This window comes from Oncorhynchus keta, unplaced genomic scaffold (genome assembly GCF_023373465.1).
Source record: "Oncorhynchus keta strain PuntledgeMale-10-30-2019 unplaced genomic scaffold, Oket_V2 Un_contig_3157_pilon_pilon, whole genome shotgun sequence".
In the NCBI taxonomy this organism is placed as follows: Eukaryota; Metazoa; Chordata; class Actinopteri; order Salmoniformes; family Salmonidae; genus Oncorhynchus; species Oncorhynchus keta.
The window spans coordinates 155,397-178,938 of NW_026287106.1; the positions used below are offsets into that span (position 1 = coordinate 155,397).

Below are 23,542 nucleotides of genomic sequence, written 5' to 3' on the forward strand. Positions count from 1 at the left end.
TTACCCCAACCTCTCTAAAAGACTCACACACAGGTTGGAGAGGGGGGCAGCCAAACTACGGAACCTGTTGACCAGCTGTTGTGGGTTTAAGTGCCTTGATCAAGGGCACAACGACAGGCAATGGCATCTAGAATTTGATACCAGCAACCCTTCAGCTGCCAAATCACTTCCCGCACAATTTTTCCGGTTAGACCAGGGATTCGAACTGGCAACCATCCTGCTGTTGGCTTGCCCCTCTAACCGCTAGGCTACCTGCTGCCGAAGACACCCTAAAATATGTTGGTTAAATGTATTCCATTAAAAAGCATGACCTGGAGCAGAGAAAAGAGAAGACCCAGAGAAAATGATTTAGTGTTGAGGTGCTGACTAACAGCAAATAAACTGTAAGCTATAAAAAATAAAGAGTTACACACTCTATATATAAACTCACAGTAATTTATTGGGTAAAACAGCAATGTTTCGGCATCACTGTGCCTTCTTCAGGATGATGTATTCAAACCAGAGGTGTACTGATTAAAACAATAAAGTGTATAAACTATGGTCAAGACACCAGGAGCAGAGAAAAACACTAACAGCTCTAGGATTGAAAAATGACAGTAATTTTCCAAAATTCCCCAGGTTTTCCAGAAATCACGCTTGGAAGAATCCTGAAATTAGAGGGGAATAAGCAGGAAATCCAATGTCTTCAGGCCAGGATTTCTGGAAAACCTGGGAAAGTTACTGGAATTTTGCAACCCTCAACAGCACTGACTCAAAGACAGACAATGAAACGGAGAGGGCAAGTCAACGGGGATCCCCCTTCTACCCTGCGGTCTCTCTCTCACTCTCTTTTTCTTGCTCGCTCTCTGACTCCCTCACTTGCTATCTCTCCCACTCCCTCATCTCTCCCCCTCATCTCATCTCTCTCCCTCATCTCTCTCCCTCATCTCTCTCCCAAAAAGAGAAAAAGAGAATCCTTAACAACACTCCCTCAAAGGCTGCATTTTCAGGAAAGTTTCAAATCTAGGTTATACAGGAGAGATGTAGAGAGAGACAGGAGGGAGAGAGAGAGATGGAGGAGGGAGAAGGTGAGAGAGAGAGGAAAATAAGAGGGGAAGGAACCGAGAGAGCGAGTGAGCTAGAAAGAAAGAGAGCAAGATATAAAGAGAGAAGGTGCATGGGAGGATAAGAAGAGGAAAGAAAGAGAAGAGAGCTGGTCAATAAACTCTGGGGGGGGAGTGGAGAAGTGTTAGATGACTGTCTGAATGCAGCAGCAGGGTTTCTACTGGGATGTGAAAGTGTATCAAGGACGGTTGAATAAGAGATGATTGAGTGGCTCTGGCGGAAATATACACACCCCACAGCCCCCCACCGAGCCCATCTCACATGCCAAAACAACTTAATCTCACCCTACTCAATCCCTCTATGACAGGTACAGACACACACACCAAACACACGCCCCTGACTCAACCACTGCGAGGGTCTAACCGAGACATCTGTGGCCCCTACAGTCACATCCTCTTCAGGGTTAGATCACCAGGGTGACGTGTCCCACACTGAAGATGACGCTGAAGTGGATAGCAGAAGTTTTACAGGCTCCTGACCAATTCTGCTATTTTGTGTGTGAGGCGGCCTCCTAACGAGGTTACGTTGGTGAACAAATAGACCGCCATTGTTCTGTTCTGCTGGCGAATGTGCAGTCACTGGAGAACAGACTGGATGAACTCCGTGTGACAAGGACAATATATAGTATAGCTCGCGGGTTTCTTCATGCATCGTCTAGATAGGACGTCAGCCTCGGGTAAGATTAAGACGGAGGGGTGTGTCTCCTTGTTAAGAGCAGCTGGTGCAAGATGTCTAAATGTTAAGGAAGTCTCAAGTTTTTGCTCACCTGAGTTAGACTACCTCATGATAAGCTGCAGACCACACTATTTACCAAGAGAGTTTATCTATATTTTCACAGCTGTCTATTTACCAGCACAAACCGATGCTGGCACTAGGACCGCACTCAACGAGCTGTATAAGGCCATAACCAAACAAGAAAATGCACACCAAAAGTCAGCATTTCTCGTGGCTGGTGATTTTAATGCAGGGAAACTGAAATCTGTTTGACCAGCATGTCACCTGTCGAACTAGAGGCAACAAAACTCCTGATCACCTTTACTCCACACACAAGGCTCTCCCTCGCCCTCCCTTTGGCAAATCTGACTACAACTCTATCCTCCTGAATCCTGCTTACAAGCAAAAACTCTAACAGGAAGTACCAGTGATGCACTCAATGCGGCAGCGGTCCGTTGAAGCGGACGCTAAGCTACAGGACTATTTGGCTAGCACAGACTGGAATATGTTCCAGGACTCATCCGATAACATTGAGGAGTTTACCACATCAGTGACTGGCTTTATTAATAAGGGCATCGACGTTGTCGTCCCCACAGTGACTGTATGTACATATTCCAAATAGAATCCATGAATTACAGGCAACATCGGCACTGAGCTAAAGCTGCCGCTTTCAAGGAGAACACTAATCCGGTCGCTTATAATGCTTCAAACACACCGACAGCGTCATTGCGCAAAATAGTACGCAACATGATCTGGATACGTATGCAACAGAAGTTCAACATTCACCGTCTGCTACCATTTCTGTCAAGCCTTCTACGCATATCGTTTTACGCATGCATTCGATAAAGCCAACGTATGCAACACACCGAACTCAGTGCAACTGCCGTTTGCTGCAAGACAAACGCAGCGTTTCATTGGAAATTAATGTCATTTTGGGTTACCAAAATGCAATGGAGCTGTTGGTGTGATCGAAGCATTAGATATCCTGCTACGACCTCCAACGAACCATCAAACAGGCAAAGCGTCGATATAGGACTAAGATAGTAAAATTTGTTACATTCTGACACTCGTCAAATGTGTCAGGGCTTGCAAACTATCACGGATTACAAAGGGAAACCCAGCCGTGTGCTGCCCAGTGACGCAACCCTACCAGATGAGCTAAATGGCTTCTATGCTCGATTTGAGGCAAGCAACACTGAACCATGCATGAGCACCAGCTGTTCCGGACGACTGTGTGATCTCGCTCTCCATAGCCGATGTGAGTAAGACCTTTTAACAGGTTAACATTCACAAGGCCGCAGGGCCAGACGGATTCCCAGGACGTGTCCAAAAAGTGTCTTCACTGACATTTTTAACCTCTCCCTGACCCAGTCTGTAATACCTACGTTTCAAGCAAATCACCATAGTCCCTTTGCCCAAGAACGCCAAGGTAACCTGCCTAATTGAGTATCGCCCTATAGCACTCACATCGGTAGCCATGATATGCTTCGAAAGGCTGATCCTATCAACACCATCATCCTAGACATACTGGACCCACTCCGATTCGCATGCCACCCAATCAGATTCCCAATCTCTACTGCACTCCACGCTGCCCACCTTGATAAGAGGAACACCTATGTGAGAACGTTGTTCATTGACAACAGCTCAGCGTTCAACACCATAGTGCCCTCCAAGCTCATAACTAAGCTCAGGCCTCTGGGACTGAACAGCCCTCTGCAACTGGATCCTGGACTTCCTGACGGGCTGCCCACAGGTGGTGAGAGTAGGCAACAACACATCCGCCACGCTGATCCTCAACACAAGGGCCCCCTCAGGCGTGCATGTTTAGTCCCCTCCTGTACACCCTGTTCACCCACGACTGCGTGACAGCCCGCTTGGAGTTAGCCAAAAGGCACTTAAAGACGCTCAGACCATGAGAAACAAGATTCTCTGATGAGGGGGAAAAAACGATTGAATCAATTTTAGAGTACACTGTAACCTAAAAGAAATCTGGAAAAAAGACAAGGGGTCTGAAGGCAATGTGTGTGTGTGTGTGTGTGTGTGTGTGTGTGTGTGTGTGTGTGTGTGTGTGTGTGTGTGTGTGTGTGTGTGTGTGTGTGTGTGTGTGTGGAGATGAATGCATAACTGTGTGCGTGAGTGAGTGCATGTGTGCTTAGGTGCAGAGAGTCAGTGCAGATCGTCAGTCCAGTTTAAATGTTCAGCAGTCTGATTGCTGTCTGAGCCTGTTCATATCAGACCTCATGCCACTTAAGGATATTCAGAGACTTGTCCTGTACATTTTGATGAATCATGGTGAAGCCCCAAAATTGCCATCCCTCGAAGCTTGTGTTTCAGACATAAGAAAGTGGATGGCGGCAAATGTTCTACCTTTAAACTCGGACAAAACAGAGATGCTTGTTCTAGATCCCAAGAAACAAAAGAGATCTTTTGTTGAATCTGACAATTAATCTTGATGGTTGTGAGCTGTGAGCTGCTCTGACAGCTGGTGCTTAAAGTTAGTGAGGAGAGATAAGTCTCCAGCTTCAGTGATTTTTGCAGTTCGTTCCAGTCATTGGCAGCAGAGAACTGGAAGGAAAGGCAGCCAAAGGAGGAATTGGCTTTGGGGGTGACCAGTGAAATATACAGTGGGGCAAAAAAACGTATTTAGTCAGCCACCAATTGTGCAAGTTCTCCCACTTAAAAAGATGAGAGAGGCCTGTCATTTTCATCATAGGTACACTTCAACTATGACAGACAAAATTAGGGAAAAAAATCCAGAAAATCACATTGTAGGATTTTTTATGAATTTATTTGCAAATTATGGTGGAAAATAAGTATTTGGTCAATAACGTTTATCTCAATACTTTGTTATATACCCTTTGTTGGCAATGACAGAAGTCAAACGTCTTCTGTAAGTCTTCACAAGGTTTTCACACACTGTTGCTGGTATTTTGGCCCATTCCTCCATGCAGATCTCCTCTAGAGCAGTGATGTTTTGGGTCTGTTTGCTGGGCAACACAGACTTTCAACTCCCTCCAGGACCTTGAAATGCTTCTTACGAAGCCACTCCTTCGTTGCCCGGGTGGTGTGTTTGGGATCATTGTCATGCTGAAAGACCCAGCCACGTTTCATCATCAATGCCCTTGCTGGTGGATGGAGGTTTTCACTCAAAATCTCACGATACATGGCCCCATTCATTCTTTCCTTTACACGGATCAGTCGTCCTGGTCCCTTTGCAGAAAAACAGCCCCAAAGCATGATATTTCCACCCCCATGCTTCACAGTAGGTATGGTGTTCTTTGGATGCAACTCAGCATTCTTTGTCCTCCAAACACGATGAGTTGAGTTTTTACCAAAAAGTTATATTTTGGTTTCATCTGACCATATGACATTCTCCCAATCTTCTTCTGGATCATCCAAATGCTCTCTAGCAAACTTCAGACGGGCCTGGACATGTACTGGCTTAAGCAGGGGGACACGTCTGGCACTGCAGGATTTGAGTCCCTGGCGGCGTAGTGTGTTACTGATGGTAGGCTTTGTTACTTTGGTCCCAGCTCTCTGCAGGTCATTCACTAGGTCCCCCTGTGCGGAACTGGGATTTTTGCTCACCGTTCTTGTGATCATTTTGACCCTACAGGGTGAGATCTTGCGTGATTATCAGTGATCTTGTATGTCTTCCATTTCCTAATAATTGCTCCCACAGTTGATTTCTTCAAACCAAGTTGCTTACCTATTGCAGATTCAGTCTTCCCAGCTTGGTGCAGGTCTACAATTTTGTTTCTGGTGTCCTTTGACAGTTCTTTGGTCTTGGCCATAGTGGAGTTTGGAGTGTGACTGTTTGAGGTTGTGGACAGGCGTCTTTTATACTGATAACAAGTTCAAACAGGTGCCATTAATACAGGTAACGAGTGGAGGACAGAGGAGCCTCTTAAAGAAGAAGTTACAGGTCTGTGAGAGCCAGAAATCTTGCTTGTTTGTAGGTGACCAAATACTTATTTTCCACCATAATTTGCAAATAAATTCATAAAAAATCCTACAATGTGATTTTCTGGATAATTTCTTCTCAATTTGTCTGTCAAAGTTGAAGTGTACCTATGATGAAAATTAAAGGCCTCTCATCTTTTTAAGTGGGAGAACTTGCACAATTGGTGGCTGACTAAATACTTTTTTGCCCCACTGTACCTGCTGGAGCGTGTGCTACGGGTGGGTGCTGCTATGGTGGCCAGTGAGCTGAGATAAGGCGGGGCTTTACCTAGAAAAGACTTATAGATGACCTGGAGCCAGTGGGTTTGGCGACAAATATGAAGCCAACGAGAGCATACAGGTCACAGTGGTGGGTAGTATATGGGGCTATACTAAACTGAGCTATACTAAACTAGAATAAACTATTGGTTCATAATTAACTAATATAATATAATAATATATGCCATTTAGCAGACGCTTTTATCCAAAGCGACTTACAGTCATGTGTGCATACATTCTACGTATGGGTGGTCCCGGGAATCGAACCCACTACCCTGGCGTTACAAGCGCCATGCTCTACCAACTGAGCTATACTGAAAGACTGTACTGACCTATAATGAGCTATACTAACCTAGAATAAACTACTGGTTTATAATGAACTAGACAGTACCGGTCTATAATGAACTAGACTGTACTGGTCTATAATGAGCCATACTAAACTATTGACCTATGAGCTATACTGAACTAGACTGTACCGGTCTATATAGAGCTATACTGAACCGGTCTATATAGAGCTATACTCAACTGGTCTATATAGAGCTATCCTGAACTGGTCTATAATGAGCTATACTGGACTATACAGGGCTATACTATACACTGTACTAGACTATTTTGGGCTATACACTGACTAGACTGTACTGGGCTATACACTGGACTGGGCTATACTGTGGACTAGACTGTACTGGGCTATACTGGCTCACACCGGGGTGTACTGGACAATACTGGTTAATGGTGTCAGTGCTGGTGTGATGTGGTGTGGTTGAGACCAGATCAGTGCACTCCCTCCCTACTGCTCAACAGATCTGAGTCGTCTCCTCTCACCGCTGGCAGTGTGGCTCAGGCCTAACGCAAGACAAATGTATTCCTAAAGCTGCCTGGCGTTGAATCAGCTTTATTCATTCTACTGCCGCTTTCTCCCTCTTCTCTTTCCCTGTGGAGCAACTACTTGGACGACGACTTCAAACTCTCTTTCTTTGTTAGGTTTCTATACAGCTGGGTCCCATTGTGGTGTGATGAAATTTTGTGTGTGTCTGAGATTGATTCTGCCCACGTCTCTAACCAGAGCGACAAACTATTGGCGTTAACTAGATAAACATTAAACGCACCAGCCATCTTCTACTTGGCACCGATGTAATCATGGCGTTATCCCACAACTAGGTTTATTTATTTATTTATGACAAATGTACAGGCTGGGTGGTAGTCAAGTGGTTAAGAGCGTTGGGCCAGTAACTGAAAGGTTGCTGGTTCGAATCCCCAAGCTGACTAGGTGAAATCTATCTACGTGCCATTGAGCAAGTCACTTAACTATAATTGCTCCTGTAAGTCTCTCTAAACAGCCACCACTAACATTGAGTGGCTGCTGCCAACACACTGACTCAACTCCAGCCACTTTAATAATGGGAATTGATGGGAAATGATGTAAAATATATCACTAGCCACTTTAAACAATGCTACCTAATATAATGTTTACATACCCTACATTATTCATCTCATATGTATACGTATATACTGTACTCTATATCATCTACTGCATCTTTATGTAATACATGTATCACTAGCCACTTTAACTATGCCACTTTGTTTACATACTCATCTCATATGTATATACTGTACTCAATACCATCTACTGTATCTTGCCTATGCCGCTCTGTACCATCACTCATTCATATATCTTTATGTACATATTCTTTATCCCCTTACACTTGTGTCTATAAGGTAGTAGTTTTGGAATTGTTAGCTAGATTACTTGTTGGTTATTACTGCATTGTCGGAACTAGAAGCACAAGCATTTCGCTACACTCGCATTAACATCTGCTAACCATGTGTATGTGACAAATCATTTACATTACATTTAAGTCATTTAGCAGACATTTGATTTGATTTGATTTGGATAAGAGCGTCTGCTAAATGACTAAAATGTCCAATGCAGTAAAGTATGCATGTGTGTTTTCTATTGACAGCAGTGGAGAGTGAAGCTGGTAACGACTGTTTAAATGTACTACTAGCAGTCGCTGATCTACTGTTCATGTGCTTGACGGTAATAAACTTATGGTAACAAAGAAAGTTTAAGACTGAATTCAATATCTCCTAAAATATAAATGCACAATTAAAAAAATCTGAATATAACAGATCAAAAAGCTAAAGACTGCTCAATGATGAAATACAAGAAAAGAAAGGCAACCTGTTCTCAATGTAGGCTATTGAGAGCTGTGAGAGAGATCTATTTTTAATATTAAGTCTTGTTGCCTCAAACTATGAATAAAACTATTTACAGTATTTGATCTAATAATCAAAACTTTTTGATCAAAACAGTGTGTCATGACATTGGCCTGGGGGGTAGGTTTATGACAGTCATAAATACCTCTTACCCCCCTTTTCCTCTCTCTATCCTACTGAGGTTACATCATTTGCAAAACCTTTGGTTAACATAGAGATTCTGGGAACATCAGAAGGTGGGGGGAAATTAACTATATTCTGGTAATCCGACCAATGGAACATATGCGGTGGTACTTAATGAATATGATGTCAGTTCAGTTGTCATCTGAGACATTCTCATCAATGATAAGATGACATAAACTCTACAGTGGAAAGTCTACACAGAGTTATCGGATTCACATGGAATTGTTGTTCAATTTAAATGTTTGAATATGACATTTTTCGTGATGGGATGAAATGTGATTTTAGCTTCTAAAATGTGAGATTTGGGTTTTCATAAGATAGGGCTCTGCTCAATCAGTGGCCCACCCCTGTGAAGGGACATGGGCTATAAAACTTTTCAAACACGCCCTCCTCTCCCTTCCTATATAAGCCCTTGACGACAATATAACCTCCTGTTCCGAGGATGTAGGACGATGGTCCTATGTCAGAATGGCTCAGATAATAACTACAGAACGAAGCCAACGTCAGTGTGAGCTTTGGTTGCGAATGGTATGAACTTTGAACTCTTATTTACTACAGAAGTGTATTTACGATAGCACAGCTGCTCCCTGTGTCCCTCATTCTTCCCGCTCTTTCACTCAAACCTTTGTGTAACAAGCTGTCATATCTGTTCCGCCCGCTAGGGACGTTTTGCTTTATGACGTAATTTGTAATCAAGTTATGATTTAATTATGTGTATGTGTAATTCTGTGTGATTAGTTAGGTATTTAGTAAATAAATAATTAAACCCAATTTTGTATTGCTGATTCAAATTGTTAGCCAGGGTTCGTGCAGAACCAAGAATTTACAACTTTCAGAAGAGACTGAATTAAGAGGACGATTAATATTGACTGCTATTGATGTAAAATATTACTAGGTCTTTAAGAGTTTATTCGGAAGATAACAGCTCTATGAATATTATTTTGTTGTGCCCGACTCTCTAGTTAATTACATTTACATGATTAGCTCCATCAGGTGAGATTAATTACGGATAAATTATTTTATAGAATAGCATGTCATATCACTCAATCCGGCAAAGCCAAAAGACACGACAAGTGTCACCCCCCAAAATGTGATGGATAAAACAACAATCCACTCTTCATAAAGTTAAAGCATTTATAAAAGTAAAACACATTTCAAATCTGTGGAGGGGGGGGGGGGTTCATCAGCATTTCTACTACTACCACTCAAATATCACCTCAGTGTTTCAATATTCATGAGCCAGGAATCACATCGATGATGTGAGCGAATACATGCGTATGTTTGGTATAAGATCTTATAATTGAATTATTCTATAATCCTATAATACTAGCAGAGGATCAAAGCACTGTGGCTGAGTCTTTGAAGCTGAGAAATCAAATTAAATGAATGGGTCTGGAGGGAGACTGTTGCATCGAGGAGTGTGAGGAGGATTGTAATGAAATAATATGCTGGCTGCTAATCCAACTGTAATCTAGCCCTCTGGATTCTAATAACTAGCTGGTTGATAAACTTAAATCAGGTTAGTTACAACTGGGGTTGGCGCAAAAACCTACAGGGAAGCTCTCCAGGAAAAGGGTTGGAGTGTCTTGATGTAGGGAATAGGGTGCCATTTGCTATGTGAATGATATTAAAAAGCAGCTGGAGGCATGAATGATTAGGAGGATGTTTTGTGGCTGATGGAGGAAACTCAGCAGTATTTCAGTGTTGAACCATACGGTCAAACAGGACGAGAGCAGGCCCGCCCACCCACCACAAGAAGAGGGAAAGAGGGGGGGAGAGCAGGCCCGCCCACCCACCACAAGAAGAGGGAAAGAGGGGGGGAGAGCAGGCCTGCCCACCCACCACAAGAAGAGGGAAAGAGGGGGGGGAGAGCAGGCCCGCCCACCCACCACAAGAAGAGGGAAAGAGGGGGAGAGCAGGCCCGCCCACCCACCACAAGAAGAGGGAAAGAGGGGGGAGAGCAGGCCCGCCCACCCACCACAAGAAGAGGGAAAGAGGGGGGGGAGAGCAGGCCCGCCCACCCACCACAAGAAGAGGGAAAGAGGGGGGGAGAGCAGGCCCGCCCACCCACCACAAGAAGAGGGAAAGAGGGGGGGGGAGAGCAGGCCTGCCCACCCACCACAAGAAGAGGGAAAGAGGGGGGAGAGCAGGCCCGCCCACCCACCACAAGAAGAGGGAAAGAGGGGGGGAGAGCAGGCCCGCCCACCCACCACAAGAAGAGGGAAAGAGGGGGAGAGCAGGCCCGCCCACCCACCACAAGAAGAGGGAAAGAGGGGGGAGAGCAGGCCCGCCCACCCACCACAAGAAGAGGGAAAGAGGGGGGAGAGCAGGCCCGCCCACCCACCACAAGAAGAGGGAAAGAGGGGGAGAGCAGGCCCGCCCACCCACCACAAGAAGAGGGAAAGAGGGGGGAGAGCAGGCCCGCCCGCCCACCCACCACAAGAAGAGGGAAAGAGGGGGGAGAGCAGGCCCGCCCACCCACCACAAGAAGAGGGAAAGAGGGGGGGAGCAGGCCCGCCCACCCACCACAAGAAGAGGGAAAGAGGGGGGGGGAGAGCAGGCCTGCCCACCCACCACAAGAAGAGGGAAAGGGGGGGAGGGAAGAGCAGGCCTGCCCACCCACCACAAGAAGAGGGAAAGAGGGGGGGAGAGCAGGCCCGCCCACCCACCACAAGAAGAGGGAAAGAGGGGGGGAGAGCAGGCCCGCCCACCCACCACAAGAAGAGGGAAAGGGGGGGGGAGAGCAGGCCTGCCCACCCACCACAAGAAGAGGGAAAGGGGGGGAGGGAAGAGAGTGAGAAAGGGGGTGACAGCCATAACCTATTTGTTATTAGTTTTGCACAGTATCGTAGAATGCAGTGTGTGACAAAGTCAGGGTCATCTCCATGTCAGTCACACTCCAAGGACTATTCAGAACCAGGATATGGGCTATTCATAACCAGGATATGGGCTATGAGATATCTATCTATCTATCTACATATACATATACACACACACACACACACACACACACACACACACACACACACACACACACACACACACACACACACACACACACACACACACACACACACACACACACACACACACACACACACACACACACACACACACACATACATACATACATACATACATACATACATACATACATACATACATACATACATACATACATACATACATACATACATACATACATACATACATACATACATACATACATTACATACATACATACTTTGGAAGTATGCTTGGGGTCATTGTCCACCTGGACACACACACACACACACACACATTCACAGTTGAAGTCGGAAGTTTACATACACTTAGGTTGGAGTCATAAAAAACTTGTTTTTCAACCACTCCACAAATTTCTTGTTAACAAATTATAGTTTTGGCAAGTTGGTTAGGACATTACTTTGTGCATGACACAAGTCATTTTCCCAACGATTGTTTACAGACAGATTATTTCACATATAATTCACTGTATCACAATTCCAGTGGGTCAGAGGTTTACACACACTAAGTTGACTGGGCCTTTAAACAGCTTGGAAAATTCCAGAAAATGATGTCATGGCTTTAGAAGCTTCTGATAGGCTAATTGACATAATTTCAGTCAATTGAAGGTGTACCTGTGGATGTATTTCAAGGCCTACCTTCAAACTCAGTGCCTCTTTGCTTGACATCATGGGAAAATCAAAAGAAATCAGCCAAGACCTCCACAAGTCTGGTTCATCCTTGGGAGAAATTTCCAAATGCATGAAGGTTCATCTGTAGAAACAATAGTACGCAAGTATAAACACCACGGGACCACACAGCTGTCATACCGCTCAGGAAGGAGACGGGTTCTGTCTCCTAGAGATGAACGTACTTTGTTGCGAAAAGTGCAAATCAGTCCCAGAACAACAGCAAAGGACCCTGTGAAGATGCTGGAGGAAACAGGTACAAAAATATCTATATCCACAGTAAAAAGAGCCCTATATCGACATAACCGGAAAGGCCGCTCAGCAAGGAAGCAATTGCTCCAAAACCGCAATAAAAAAGCCAGACTAGGGTTTGCAACTGCACATGGGGACAAAGATCGTACTTTTTGGAGAAATGTCCTTTGGTCTGATGAAACAAAAAATAACTGTTTGGCCATAATGACCATCATTATGTTTGGAGGAAAAAGGGGGAGGCTTACAAGCCGAAGAACACCATCCCAACTGTGAAGCACAGGGTGGCAGCATCATGTTATGGGAGAGCTTTGCTGCAGGAGGGACTGGTGTACTTCACAAAATAGATGGCATCATGAGAAAGGGAAATTATGTGGAAATACTGAATCAACAACTCAAGACATCAGTCAGGAAGTTAAAGCTTGGTCACAAATGGGTCTTCCAGGTGGACAATGACCCCAAGCATACTTCCAAAGTTGTGGCAAAATGGCTTAAGGACAACAAAGTCAAAGTCTTGGAGTGGCCATCACTAAGCCCTGACCTCAATCTTATAGACAATTTGTGGGCAGAACTGAAAACTCGTGTGCGAGCAAGGAGGCCTGCAAACCTGACTCAGTTACACCAGCTCTGTCAGGAAGAATGGGCCTTTCTCCCCCCTCCCCCACATTTGACCCAATTAAACAATTTAAAGGCAATGCTACTAAATACTAATTGAGTGTATGTAAACTTCTGACCCACTGGGAATGTGATGAAAGAAATAAAAGCTGAAATAAATCACTCTCTACTATTATTCTGACATTTCACATTCTTAAAATAAAGTGGTGATCCTTACTCACCTAAAACAGGAAATTGTCACTAGGATTAAATGTCAGGAATTGTGAAAAACTGAGTTTAAATGTATTTGGCTAAGGTGTATGTAAACTACCTCCAATTGACTCAAATGATGTCAATTAGCCTATCAGAAGCTTCTAAAGCCATGACATCATTTTCTGCAATTTTCCAAGAATTGTAGGCCTTGGTGGTGTCTTGGGGTCCACATCCACAGGCTCTTTGGAAGGGTTGCCAGAAGAAAGTCCTTTCTGACCTCAAGACACAGACGCAAGGTCATTTAAAGGTGCTCTGGTCAGATGAGACCAAAATTGAACGTTTTGGTCAGATACAGCATCGGCATGTTTGGCGTCGAAACAGAGATGCATACAAGGAGAGGCACCTCATACCCATGGTGAAATATAGAGAGGGGTCAGTGATGTTTTGGGGCTGTTAAATTCCAGAGGTCCACGGGCACCTCATACCCATGGTGAAATATAGAGAGGGGTCAGTGATGTTTTGGGGCTGTTAAATTCCAGAGGTCCACGGGCACTGGTTAAGATTGATGGCATAATGAATTCTACCAAGTATTACGCAATTGTGGCTGACAATCTGGTTAACTCTGCCAGAAGGCTGGGACTTGGCCATAGGTGGACTTTCCAACAAGACAATGACCCGAAATATACCTCAAGATCCACACAGAAATGGTTCTGTGACAACAAAATCAATGTTCTGCCATCTCAGTCACTGGACCTCCATCCAATGGAAAACCTGTGGGCTGAGTGGAAGAGGGCTGCTGATAAGCACAAACCCAAGAATGTGAAGGATCTTGAAAGGATCTGCATAGAGGAATGGTCCAAAATCCTTCCAAATGTGTTCCTTAACCTTGTCAAACATTACAGGAAAAGACTCCATGCTGTTATTCTTGCCAGAGGTGGTTGCACTAAGTACTAAATGAGGTGCCAATAATTATGAAACCTTGATTTTGGTTACATTTATTTTGTATTAAATAATTGAATGATTTTGGTTGGTTCCATTGAAACATTAATAAAGTACAGTATTTCTCACGTTGGTGTTTTGAGTTTCTCTCTATAATTGTATTGTTTATATTTTTTTTTAAATATTATTTGCCAGTAATTTTGGAGCCCACTGTATATATTCATCACAATAAATAGGGCACGATATAAATCAAAGAGGAATCAGAGAGGCAGTTTTCCGCTCGGTGATCTCTGAAATGGCATCGACATAAAGGGAGACGTTCTCAGAACATAAAAGCTCACTTACGGTCAAATAATAATCAGCAATGGGTGTGGTGTGTGGACTATAATGTCATAGTTAAACAGTGATGGAGGTCTTCATTTCCTGAATCAGTTTTCTCCAACAGCTGGAAGGAAACAGAGGAGAGAGCTCCGCACAATGGCTCTACAGCACGCTACTTTCCCTTTGTGTGTGTGTGTGTGTGTGTGTGTGTGTGTGTGTGTGTGTGTGTGTGTGTGTGATGTAGTGATTTCTACCCGGGTGGTATAGGTCTGATTCTTGTTTAGGGGAGATATCTTTGAGTGGGTCTCTCACACACAGAGCTTGCTTTGTCATGTGCTCGTGCTGTGTGTGTCTCGACATGAGGTGGGGATTATTAGTCTCCGATATCAGATGCAGGCAAGCTGGTGTGTGTCCTTTCCCCTCTCCAGCGAACTCTTCCACCCGTCAGAGAATAAGGAGGCTCTAATCAGGACCACAGCCTGTGTGTGTGTGTGTGTGTGTGTGTGTGTGTGTGTGTGTGTGTGTGTGTGTGTGTGTGTGTGTGTGTGTGTGTGTGTGTGTGTGTGTGACCACAGCCTGGCTGAGTTTACACACTGACGTTTCAACGGTTTCTTCCCCTCGCCCACACTCAACTACCAGGAGAGGACATGATGGTTCCCACATGGCCAACTCTGTGTGTGTCCTGTGTGTTGTGTTGTGTGTGTGTTTTTCCACATGGATAACTGTCCTATTATAATCAGTTACTTGGCTAGATTTTCTATACACTAAAAAGTATTACTCACAATACTACAATGCAGGATCCTTTATTTTCACCATATCCAAGAAAATAGTGTCCATCATAGAATTAAGCAATAAGGCTTGAGGAGGTGTGGTATATGGCCAATGTACCATGGCTAAGGACTGTTCTTAAGCACGACGCAACGCGCTGTGTCTGGATACAGCCCTTAGCCCTGGGGGTATTGGCCATATATCACAAACCCCTGAGATGCCTTATTGTTATTATAAACTGGTTACCAATGTAATTAGAGCAGTAAAAATAAAATGTTGTCATACCGGTGGTATACTGTCTGATATACCACGGCAGTCAGCCAAATCAGCATTCAGGGCTCGAACCGCCCAGTTTACAATTACATATAAAACACTAGAATGGACATTGGTATGATAGAAAATGGTCCATCTTGGTCAGGAAAAGCTGATCAGACATTAAGATGCATAACAAAACAATGCATTTGTAGAAACATTATTGAATTGTCAGATCTTGATAGCGTCCATTATCCAAGCAGATTAAACTGGATGATAATGCATAGTCCAATATCCCTATTACCTATATAGTGCACTGCTTTGACCAGAGCTCTATGGGCCCAGTCAAAAGCAATGCAGAAAACAACAGATCGGGTACTATTTGGGACGCATGGTGGCTCTTCATCAGACAAAATAAATCTCCCATTGCTCTTTATAGGCTTGTAATGACCGGCAACATGATGATAGCTTCATACTAGCAGCAATCAGCGGAGCCTTAGGGTAGCGTACCGAAAAGGTACCCTATTCCCAACATAGTGCACTACTCTTCACCAATGGTGGCCCAACGGTAGTGTACTAAACTCAGTAACAAACAAAAAACGTCCCCTCTTCAGGACCCTGTCTTTCCTGTCTTGATGATGAACTGGATGTGTAGTCTGCTGATGACAGGACAACTACATGATGAACTGGATGTGTAGTCTGGTGATGACAGGACTAATACATGATGAACTGGATGTGTAGTCTGGTGATGACAGGACTACTACATGATGAACTGGATGTGTAGTCTGCTGATGACAGGCCCACTACATGATGAACTGGATGTGTAGTCTGGTGCTGACAGGACCACTACATGATGAACTGGATGTGTAGTCTGGTGCTGACAGGACTACTACATGATGAACTGGATGTGTAGTCTGGTGCTGACAGGACCACTACATGATGAACTGGATGTGTAGTCTGGTGATGACAGGACTACCACATGATGAACTGGATGTGTAGTCTGGTGATGACAGGACTACCACATGATGAACTGGATGTGTAGTCTGGTGCTGACAGGACCACTACATGATGAACTGGATGTGTAGTCTGGTGATGACAGGACCACCACATAATGAACTGGATGTGTAGTCTGGTGATGACAGGACTACCACATAATGAACTGGATGTGTAGTCTGCTGATGACAGGACCACTACATGATGAAATGGATGTGTAGTCTGCTGATGACAGGACCACTACATGATGAACTGGATGTGTAGTCTGGTGATGACAGGACAACTACATGATGAAATGGATGTGTAGTCTGCTGATGACAGGACCACTACATGATGAACTGGATGTGTAGTCTGGTGCTGACAGGACTACCACACAATAAACTAGATGTGTAGTCTGGTGCTGACAGGACAACTACATGATGAACTGGATGTGTAGTCTGGTGCTGACAGGGCTACTACATGATGAACTGGATGTGTAGTCTGGTGCTGACAGGACCACTACATGATAAACTGGATGTGTAGTCTGGTGCTGACAGGACCACTACATGATGAACTGGATGTGTAGTCTGGTGATGACAGGACTACCACATAATGAACTGGATGTGTAGTCTGGTGCTGACAGGACCACTACATGATGAACTGGATGTGTAGTCTGGTGCTGACAGGGCTACTACATGATGAACTGGATGTGTAGTCTGGTGCTGACAGGACTACTACATGATGAACTGGATGTGTAGTCTGGTGATGACAGGACTACTACATGATGAACTGGATGTGTAGTCTGGTGATGACAGGACTACTACATGATGAACTGGATGTGTAGTCTGGTGCTGACAGGACCACTACATGATGAACTGGATGTGTAGTCTGGTGATGACAGGACCACCACATAATGAACTGGATGTGTAGTCTGGTGATGACAGGACTACCACATAATGAACTGGATGTGTAGTCTGCTGATGACAGGACCACTACATGATGAAATGGATGTGTAGTCTGGTGATGACAGGACCACTACATGATGAACTGGATGTGTAGTCTGGTGATGACAGGACCACTACATGATGAACTGGATGTGTAGTCTGGTGATGACAGGACCACTACATGATGAACTGGATGTGTAGTCTGGTGATGACAGGACTACCACATAATGAACTGGATGTGTAATCTGGTGCTGACAGGACCACTACATGATGAACTGGATGTGTAGTCTGGTGATGACAGGACCACTACATGATGAACTGGATGTGTAGTCTGGTGATGACAGGACCACTACATGATGAACTGGATGTGTAGCCTGGTGCTGACAGGACCACTACATGATGAACTGGATGTGTAGTCTGGTGATGACAGGACTACTACATGATGAACTGGATGTCAGTCTGGTGCTGACAGGACCACTACATGATGAACTGGATGTGTAGTCTGGTGCTGACAGGGCTACTACATGATGAACTGGATGTGTAGTCTGGTGCTGACAGGACTACTACATGATGAACTGGATGTGTAGTCTGGTGATGACAGGACTACTACATGATGAACTGGATGTGTAGTCTGGTGATGACAGGACTACTACATGATGAACTGGATGTGTAGTCTGGTGATGACAGGACTACTACATGATGAACTGGATGTGTAGTCTGGTGTTGACAGGACCACTACATGATGAACTGGATGTGTAGTCAGTCTGGTGCTGACAGGACCACTACATGATAAATCATCTTCTCCACGATAAGGGCATTAGACAGCTGCTGTACAGTCAATATGGCTAATGCACATCTATTTCATAATGTCCTAATGGTATAGGCAAGGCAAAAAGTTTCCCTTTCAGTAATTGAATGTGGAGATCTGCAAAGTGATCACGCACGCACGCACGCACGCACGCACGCACGCACGCACATATCCAGTTCTGCTTTGGTGAAAAACTGAGGGATAAGCCTGGAGAAATGTAACCTCTCAAATCAAATTCATAGACAGAGCTAAGGATGCAAAGACTGACCGTTAATAGTATTAAATGATAGTTTCAACCATGTTGAGACTGTACAGTGTTTACATTCACATTGTTTACAAACATTGGAGTAAAATAAGCTTATATTTTGGGTTCTGATTGGGTACAACATGATCATGAGGCATTTACAAGTTATATTCTTCAAGAATCAATGTATCATTAATTTATCCGTTTAAAAAAAAATGTATGTAGCAACTAAGAAATCTATTTTTAAAAGGTCCAATGCAGCCGTTTTAATCTCAAATTATTTCCTGGTAACAATTAAGTACCTGACTGTGATTGTTTTCAATAAAAATGGTCAAAAAACCAAACCAAAAAAATAGCTTCTTAGACAAGTGCAATTTCTCAAGCAAGAATTTTGCTAAGACTGTCTGGGTATGGTATGAGTGGGGAGGGTAAAACTGAAAACATGCTCTTATTGGCAGAGAGGTTTGGAACTCTCTTTCTTATTGGTCCATTAACTAATTTATCGCATGGTGATGTCACCAGAACAGACTGAAATCTGTTCAAACAGCGCTTACACTAACGCATTACCATCTTTTTTCACAATATTATTCCAACCTCAGTGTGGAAATATATATATAAAACACAGGAAAATCACGTCTGACGGCACTGGGCCTTTCAAAGAACTCTGAAAGATGTAACTTCCACCTTTATTCGTGCAGTAAAAAGAACATTGGATAACAAGTTAATATCTTATTATGCATGAACCTTTCAAAAGACCATTCACTTCAAGTAGGTGTTTGAGTACGTACCCAGTACGTTCCCTGATGGCACCTCCTCTAGTTCCTCCAGCTCTCTGCCCATCAGCAGGTAGAGGCTGTCCATGGTGCAGCAGGCCAGGTGAGGGACGGGAGGGAGACAGGCACTCACACTAGTACTGCCCTCTGGGAGCTGACAGACAGACGGAGAAAGAGAGAAGGAAACAGAGAGAGAACATTAGATCTCTAGAGCATCAGAGACAATCATCCAGTACATTGGTTGAGTGATATTGGATTCTAAAAGCAATTGTTAGTTAGTAGTACTGCTACTGACACCAGGAGGGACGAGGCAACAATAATACAACGACGTGTCTGTCTCAAATGGCACCCTATTCCCTACAGTATATAGCGCACTACTGTTGCCCAGGCCACAGGGGAACACAGCCCTCATCATGGAAGTCAATGTTATCTTTAACCTTGGAATACATAACTTGAGATGGAAACAAACACGCAGAAAATGTATGATTGTTGCTCTTTGAACAAACAGCATTTGGTTTCATCTTCAGAACAGTTATTGTTTTGTCTGGTGAATATTGCAAATTGAGCAGAAAATGTGTTTTGTGCCTCTGCAGATTGTGTGTACGTGTGTGTGTCCACATGCCTGTGTGTGTGTGTGTCTGCCTGTAAGTGTGTACATCCTTACCATGCGCAGGCCTTGTGCAGGGTCGTACTTGGGCCCCATCACAAACACCTTCTGTCCTCTGCGGACCACCCCGCTGTAGACTCTGGCGAAGGCTACGAACGTCTCCTTCCCCTCCTCCTCCTCTGGTTTAGCCTTCAGAGGCAGGCCCTGTATCTGGCCTGAGACACCCTCACTACCTGCATGTCAGGGAAGACAATGAGACATACACTGGTATCAGTGGTATCATCATGAACACATTGGTTATTGGAAATGACCAGAGCTTCCAAACCACTAGGGGAAAAGAGGCCAGGGGTTGGGGTTTTAGCAAGGTAAGAGTGTGTGTGTGTGTGTGTGAGAGAGAGAGAGACACTTGCCTATGGTGTTGTCTCCACCAGGAGTGGTTGCCAGTGTTGTACTTCCTGATTGGGCATTTCCCTCCCCACTTTCCGTCTGCTGAATGGCTGCCAGTCTCTCAGTGTGTCTCTGTCTGGCCAGCTCCCTGCGCTGGGCCATCTCCTCCTGGGTCAACGGCCTGTGTGCGCACACACACAAACACACCTGTTCAGTAGGTAGAAAATGTTTTGAAAATATTCCAATGCAAAACGTTTTGCTATTGTGTGCCCTACTGAACACTGTCCATTGTTTGGGCCAATGAATACACATTCTATTAGACATGACACATCAAAACAGAAATGTAACAACCTACTAAACCAAGTCTTTACAGCAGGGTAACACAGCCTAGCAACTAGCACCGCTCTGTTTCATTTGATTCATCCTTTATTTAACCAGAGAAGTCACACTGAAACTTTTAAATCTCTTTTTCCATGTGAGCCCTGGCCAAGAATCCATTATACAGTGCCTTCAGAAAGTATTCAGACCCCTTGACTTTTTCCACATTTTGTTATATTACAGCCTTACTCTAAAATGTATTATAAATCATCAAATCTACACAAAATACCCCATAGTGATAAAGCGAAAAAAGGTTTGTACAAATATTTGCAAATGTTTTAAAAATAAAAAACAGAAATACCTTATTTACATAAGTATACAGACCCTTTGCTATGAGACTCGAAATTGAGCTCAGTTGCATCCTGTTTCCACTGATCATCCTAGAGATGTTTCTACAACTTGGAGTCCACCTGTGGTAAATTCAATTGATTGGACATGATTTGGAAAGGCACACACCTGTCTATATAAGGTCTCACAGTTGACAGTGCAAGTCAGAGCAAAAACCAGGCCATGGAATGAATTGTCTGTCGAGCTCTGAGACAAGATTGTGTTGAGGCACAGAACTGGGGAAGGGTACACAAAATTTTTTACAGGATTGAAAGTCCCCAAGAACACAGTGGCCTCAATCATTCTTAAATAGAAGAAGTTTGGAATCACCAAGACTCTTCCCAGAGCTCGCCGCCTGGCTAAACTGAGCAATTGGGAGAGAAGGGCCTTGGTCAGGGAGGTGACCAAGAACCCAATAGTCACACTTACAGCACTCCAGAGTTCCTCTGTGGTGATGGAAGAACCTTCCAGAAGGACAACCAGCTCTGCAGCACTCCACCAACCTTTATGGTACAGTGGCCAGACGGAAGCCATTCCTCAGTAAAAGACACATCACAGCACGACTCTCAGACCATGACAAACAAGATTCTCTGGTCCAAGACTGAACAAGATTCTCTGAAACCAAGACTGAACTCTTTGGCCTAAATGCCAAGCGTCACGTCTGGAGGAAACATGGCACCATCCATACGGTGAAGCATGGTGGTGGCAGCATCATGCTGTGGGGATGTTTTTCAGCGGCAGGGACTGGGAGACTAGTCAGGATTGAGGGAAAGATGAATAGAGCAGTGTACAGAGAGATCATAGATGCTAACATGCTCCGGATTGCTCAGGACCTCTGGGGCAAAGGTTCACCATCCAACAGAACAAGGACCCTAAGCACATAACCAAGACAACACAGGAGTGGCTTCAGGAGAATTCTCTGAATGTCCTTGAGTGACCCAGTCAGAGCCCGGACTTGAACCCTATCGAATATCTCTGGAGAGATCTGAAAATATATGTGCAGCGACACTCCCTACACAACCTGAGCTTGAGAGGATCTGCAGAGAAGAATGTGAGACACTCCCCAAATACAAGTGTGACAAGCTTGTAGCTTCACACCCAAAAATAGTCAAGGCTGTAATCGCTGCCAAAGGTGCTTCAACTAAGTACTGAGTAAAGTGTCTGAATACTAATGTAAATGTGATATCAGTTTTTTATATTAAATACATTTGCAAAAGTTCCTAAAAACCTGTTTTTCCTTTGTCATTATGCGGTATTGTGTGTAGACTGATGAGGGGGAGGGGGATAAGGCTGTTACGTAACAAAGGGTCTGAATACTTTATGAATACACTGTGTAGTTACACAGACAGAACACAACAATGAATGGAAGTTAAAACAGCGCAAAGAGCATAAGATAAGAGCAGGTTTCCAAGCAAAATGCTCCTTAAAAAAGGTGTAATCTATGTTTAATGGCTATCCAATCTGAGATTTAAAATTATTAATGGGAATAAAATGATCTCGTATCAGCCTGTAGTTGTCGCTACAGTAAGTGTCCCAAATGGAACCCTAGTACATATTTGGTACACTACTTAAAATCAAAATGTACTGGTCATGTACACAATTTTGCAAATGTTATCGCAGGTGCAGGGCAATACTTGTGCTTCCAGCTCCAACAGCGCAGGAATATCTTGCAATACACACAATCCCCAAAATTATAATAATAAAAAAAGAAAGAAATTAATGAATACCTATCAGCACGAGCAATTTTAGAGTCTGGAAAAAATACAATACCAGTCAAAAAGTTTGGACACACTTACTCATTCAAGGGATTTTCTTATTTTTACTATTTTCTACATTGTAGAATAATAGTGAAGACATCAACACTATTTAATAACACATATGGAATCATGTAGTAAACAAAAAAATGCTTGACAAATCAAAATATATTTTATATTTGAGATTCTTCAAAGTAGCCACCCTTTGCCTTGATGACAGCTTTGCATACTCTTGGCATTCTCTCAACCAGCTTCTTGACGTAGTCACCTGGAATGCATTTCAATTAACAGGTGTGCCTTGTTAAAAGTTAATTGGATTTTTTAAATTTTATATATAGATTTTTTACTTCACCTTTATTTAACCAGGTAAGCTAGTTGAGAACAAGTTCTCATTTGCAACTGCGACCTGGCCAAGATAAAGCATAGCAGTGTGAACAGACAACACAGAGTTACACATGGAGTAAACAATTAACAAGTCAATAACACAGTAGAAAAAAAGGGGGGAGTCTATATACATTGTGTGCAAAAGGCATGAGGAGGTAGGCGAATAATTACAATTTTGCAGATTAACACTGGAGTGATAAATGATCAGATGGTCATGTACAGGTAGAGATATTGGTGTGCAAAAGAGCAGAAAAGTAAATAAATAAAAACAGTATGGGGATGAGGTAGGTAAAAATGGGTGGGCTATTTACCAATAGACTATGTACAGCTGCAGCGATCGGTTAGCTGCTCAGATAGCAGATGTTTGAAGTTAGTGAGTGAGATAAAAGTCTCCAGCTTCAGCGATTTTTGCAATTCGTTCCAGTCACAGGCAGCAGAGAGCTGGAATGAAAGGCGGCCAAATGAGGCGTTGGCTTTAGGGATGATCAGTGAGATAC

General features: G+C 43.8%; 1 protein-coding gene across 5 annotated transcripts in view; it reads right to left on the reverse strand.

Annotated features, from left to right (window-relative positions):
* efl1 (elongation factor like GTPase 1) overlaps positions 1–23,542 on the reverse strand; it is a 109,286-nt gene that overhangs the window by 63,257 nt on the left and 22,487 nt on the right. For 4 of the 5 annotated variants that reach the window (XM_052507794.1, XM_052507795.1, XM_052507796.1 and 1 more), the window contains exons 13-15: positions 20,226–20,383; positions 19,873–20,048; positions 19,224–19,362 (exon numbers count right to left, since the gene is read on the reverse strand). In XM_052507794.1, coding sequence (XP_052363754.1) covers positions 19,224–19,362; positions 19,873–20,048; positions 20,226–20,383 — 473 coding nt within the window. Of the gene's footprint in view, positions 1–19,223; positions 19,363–19,872; positions 20,049–20,221; positions 20,384–23,542 lie in introns of all 5 variants that reach the window. The other variant, XM_052507793.1, reaches the window with a different exon arrangement.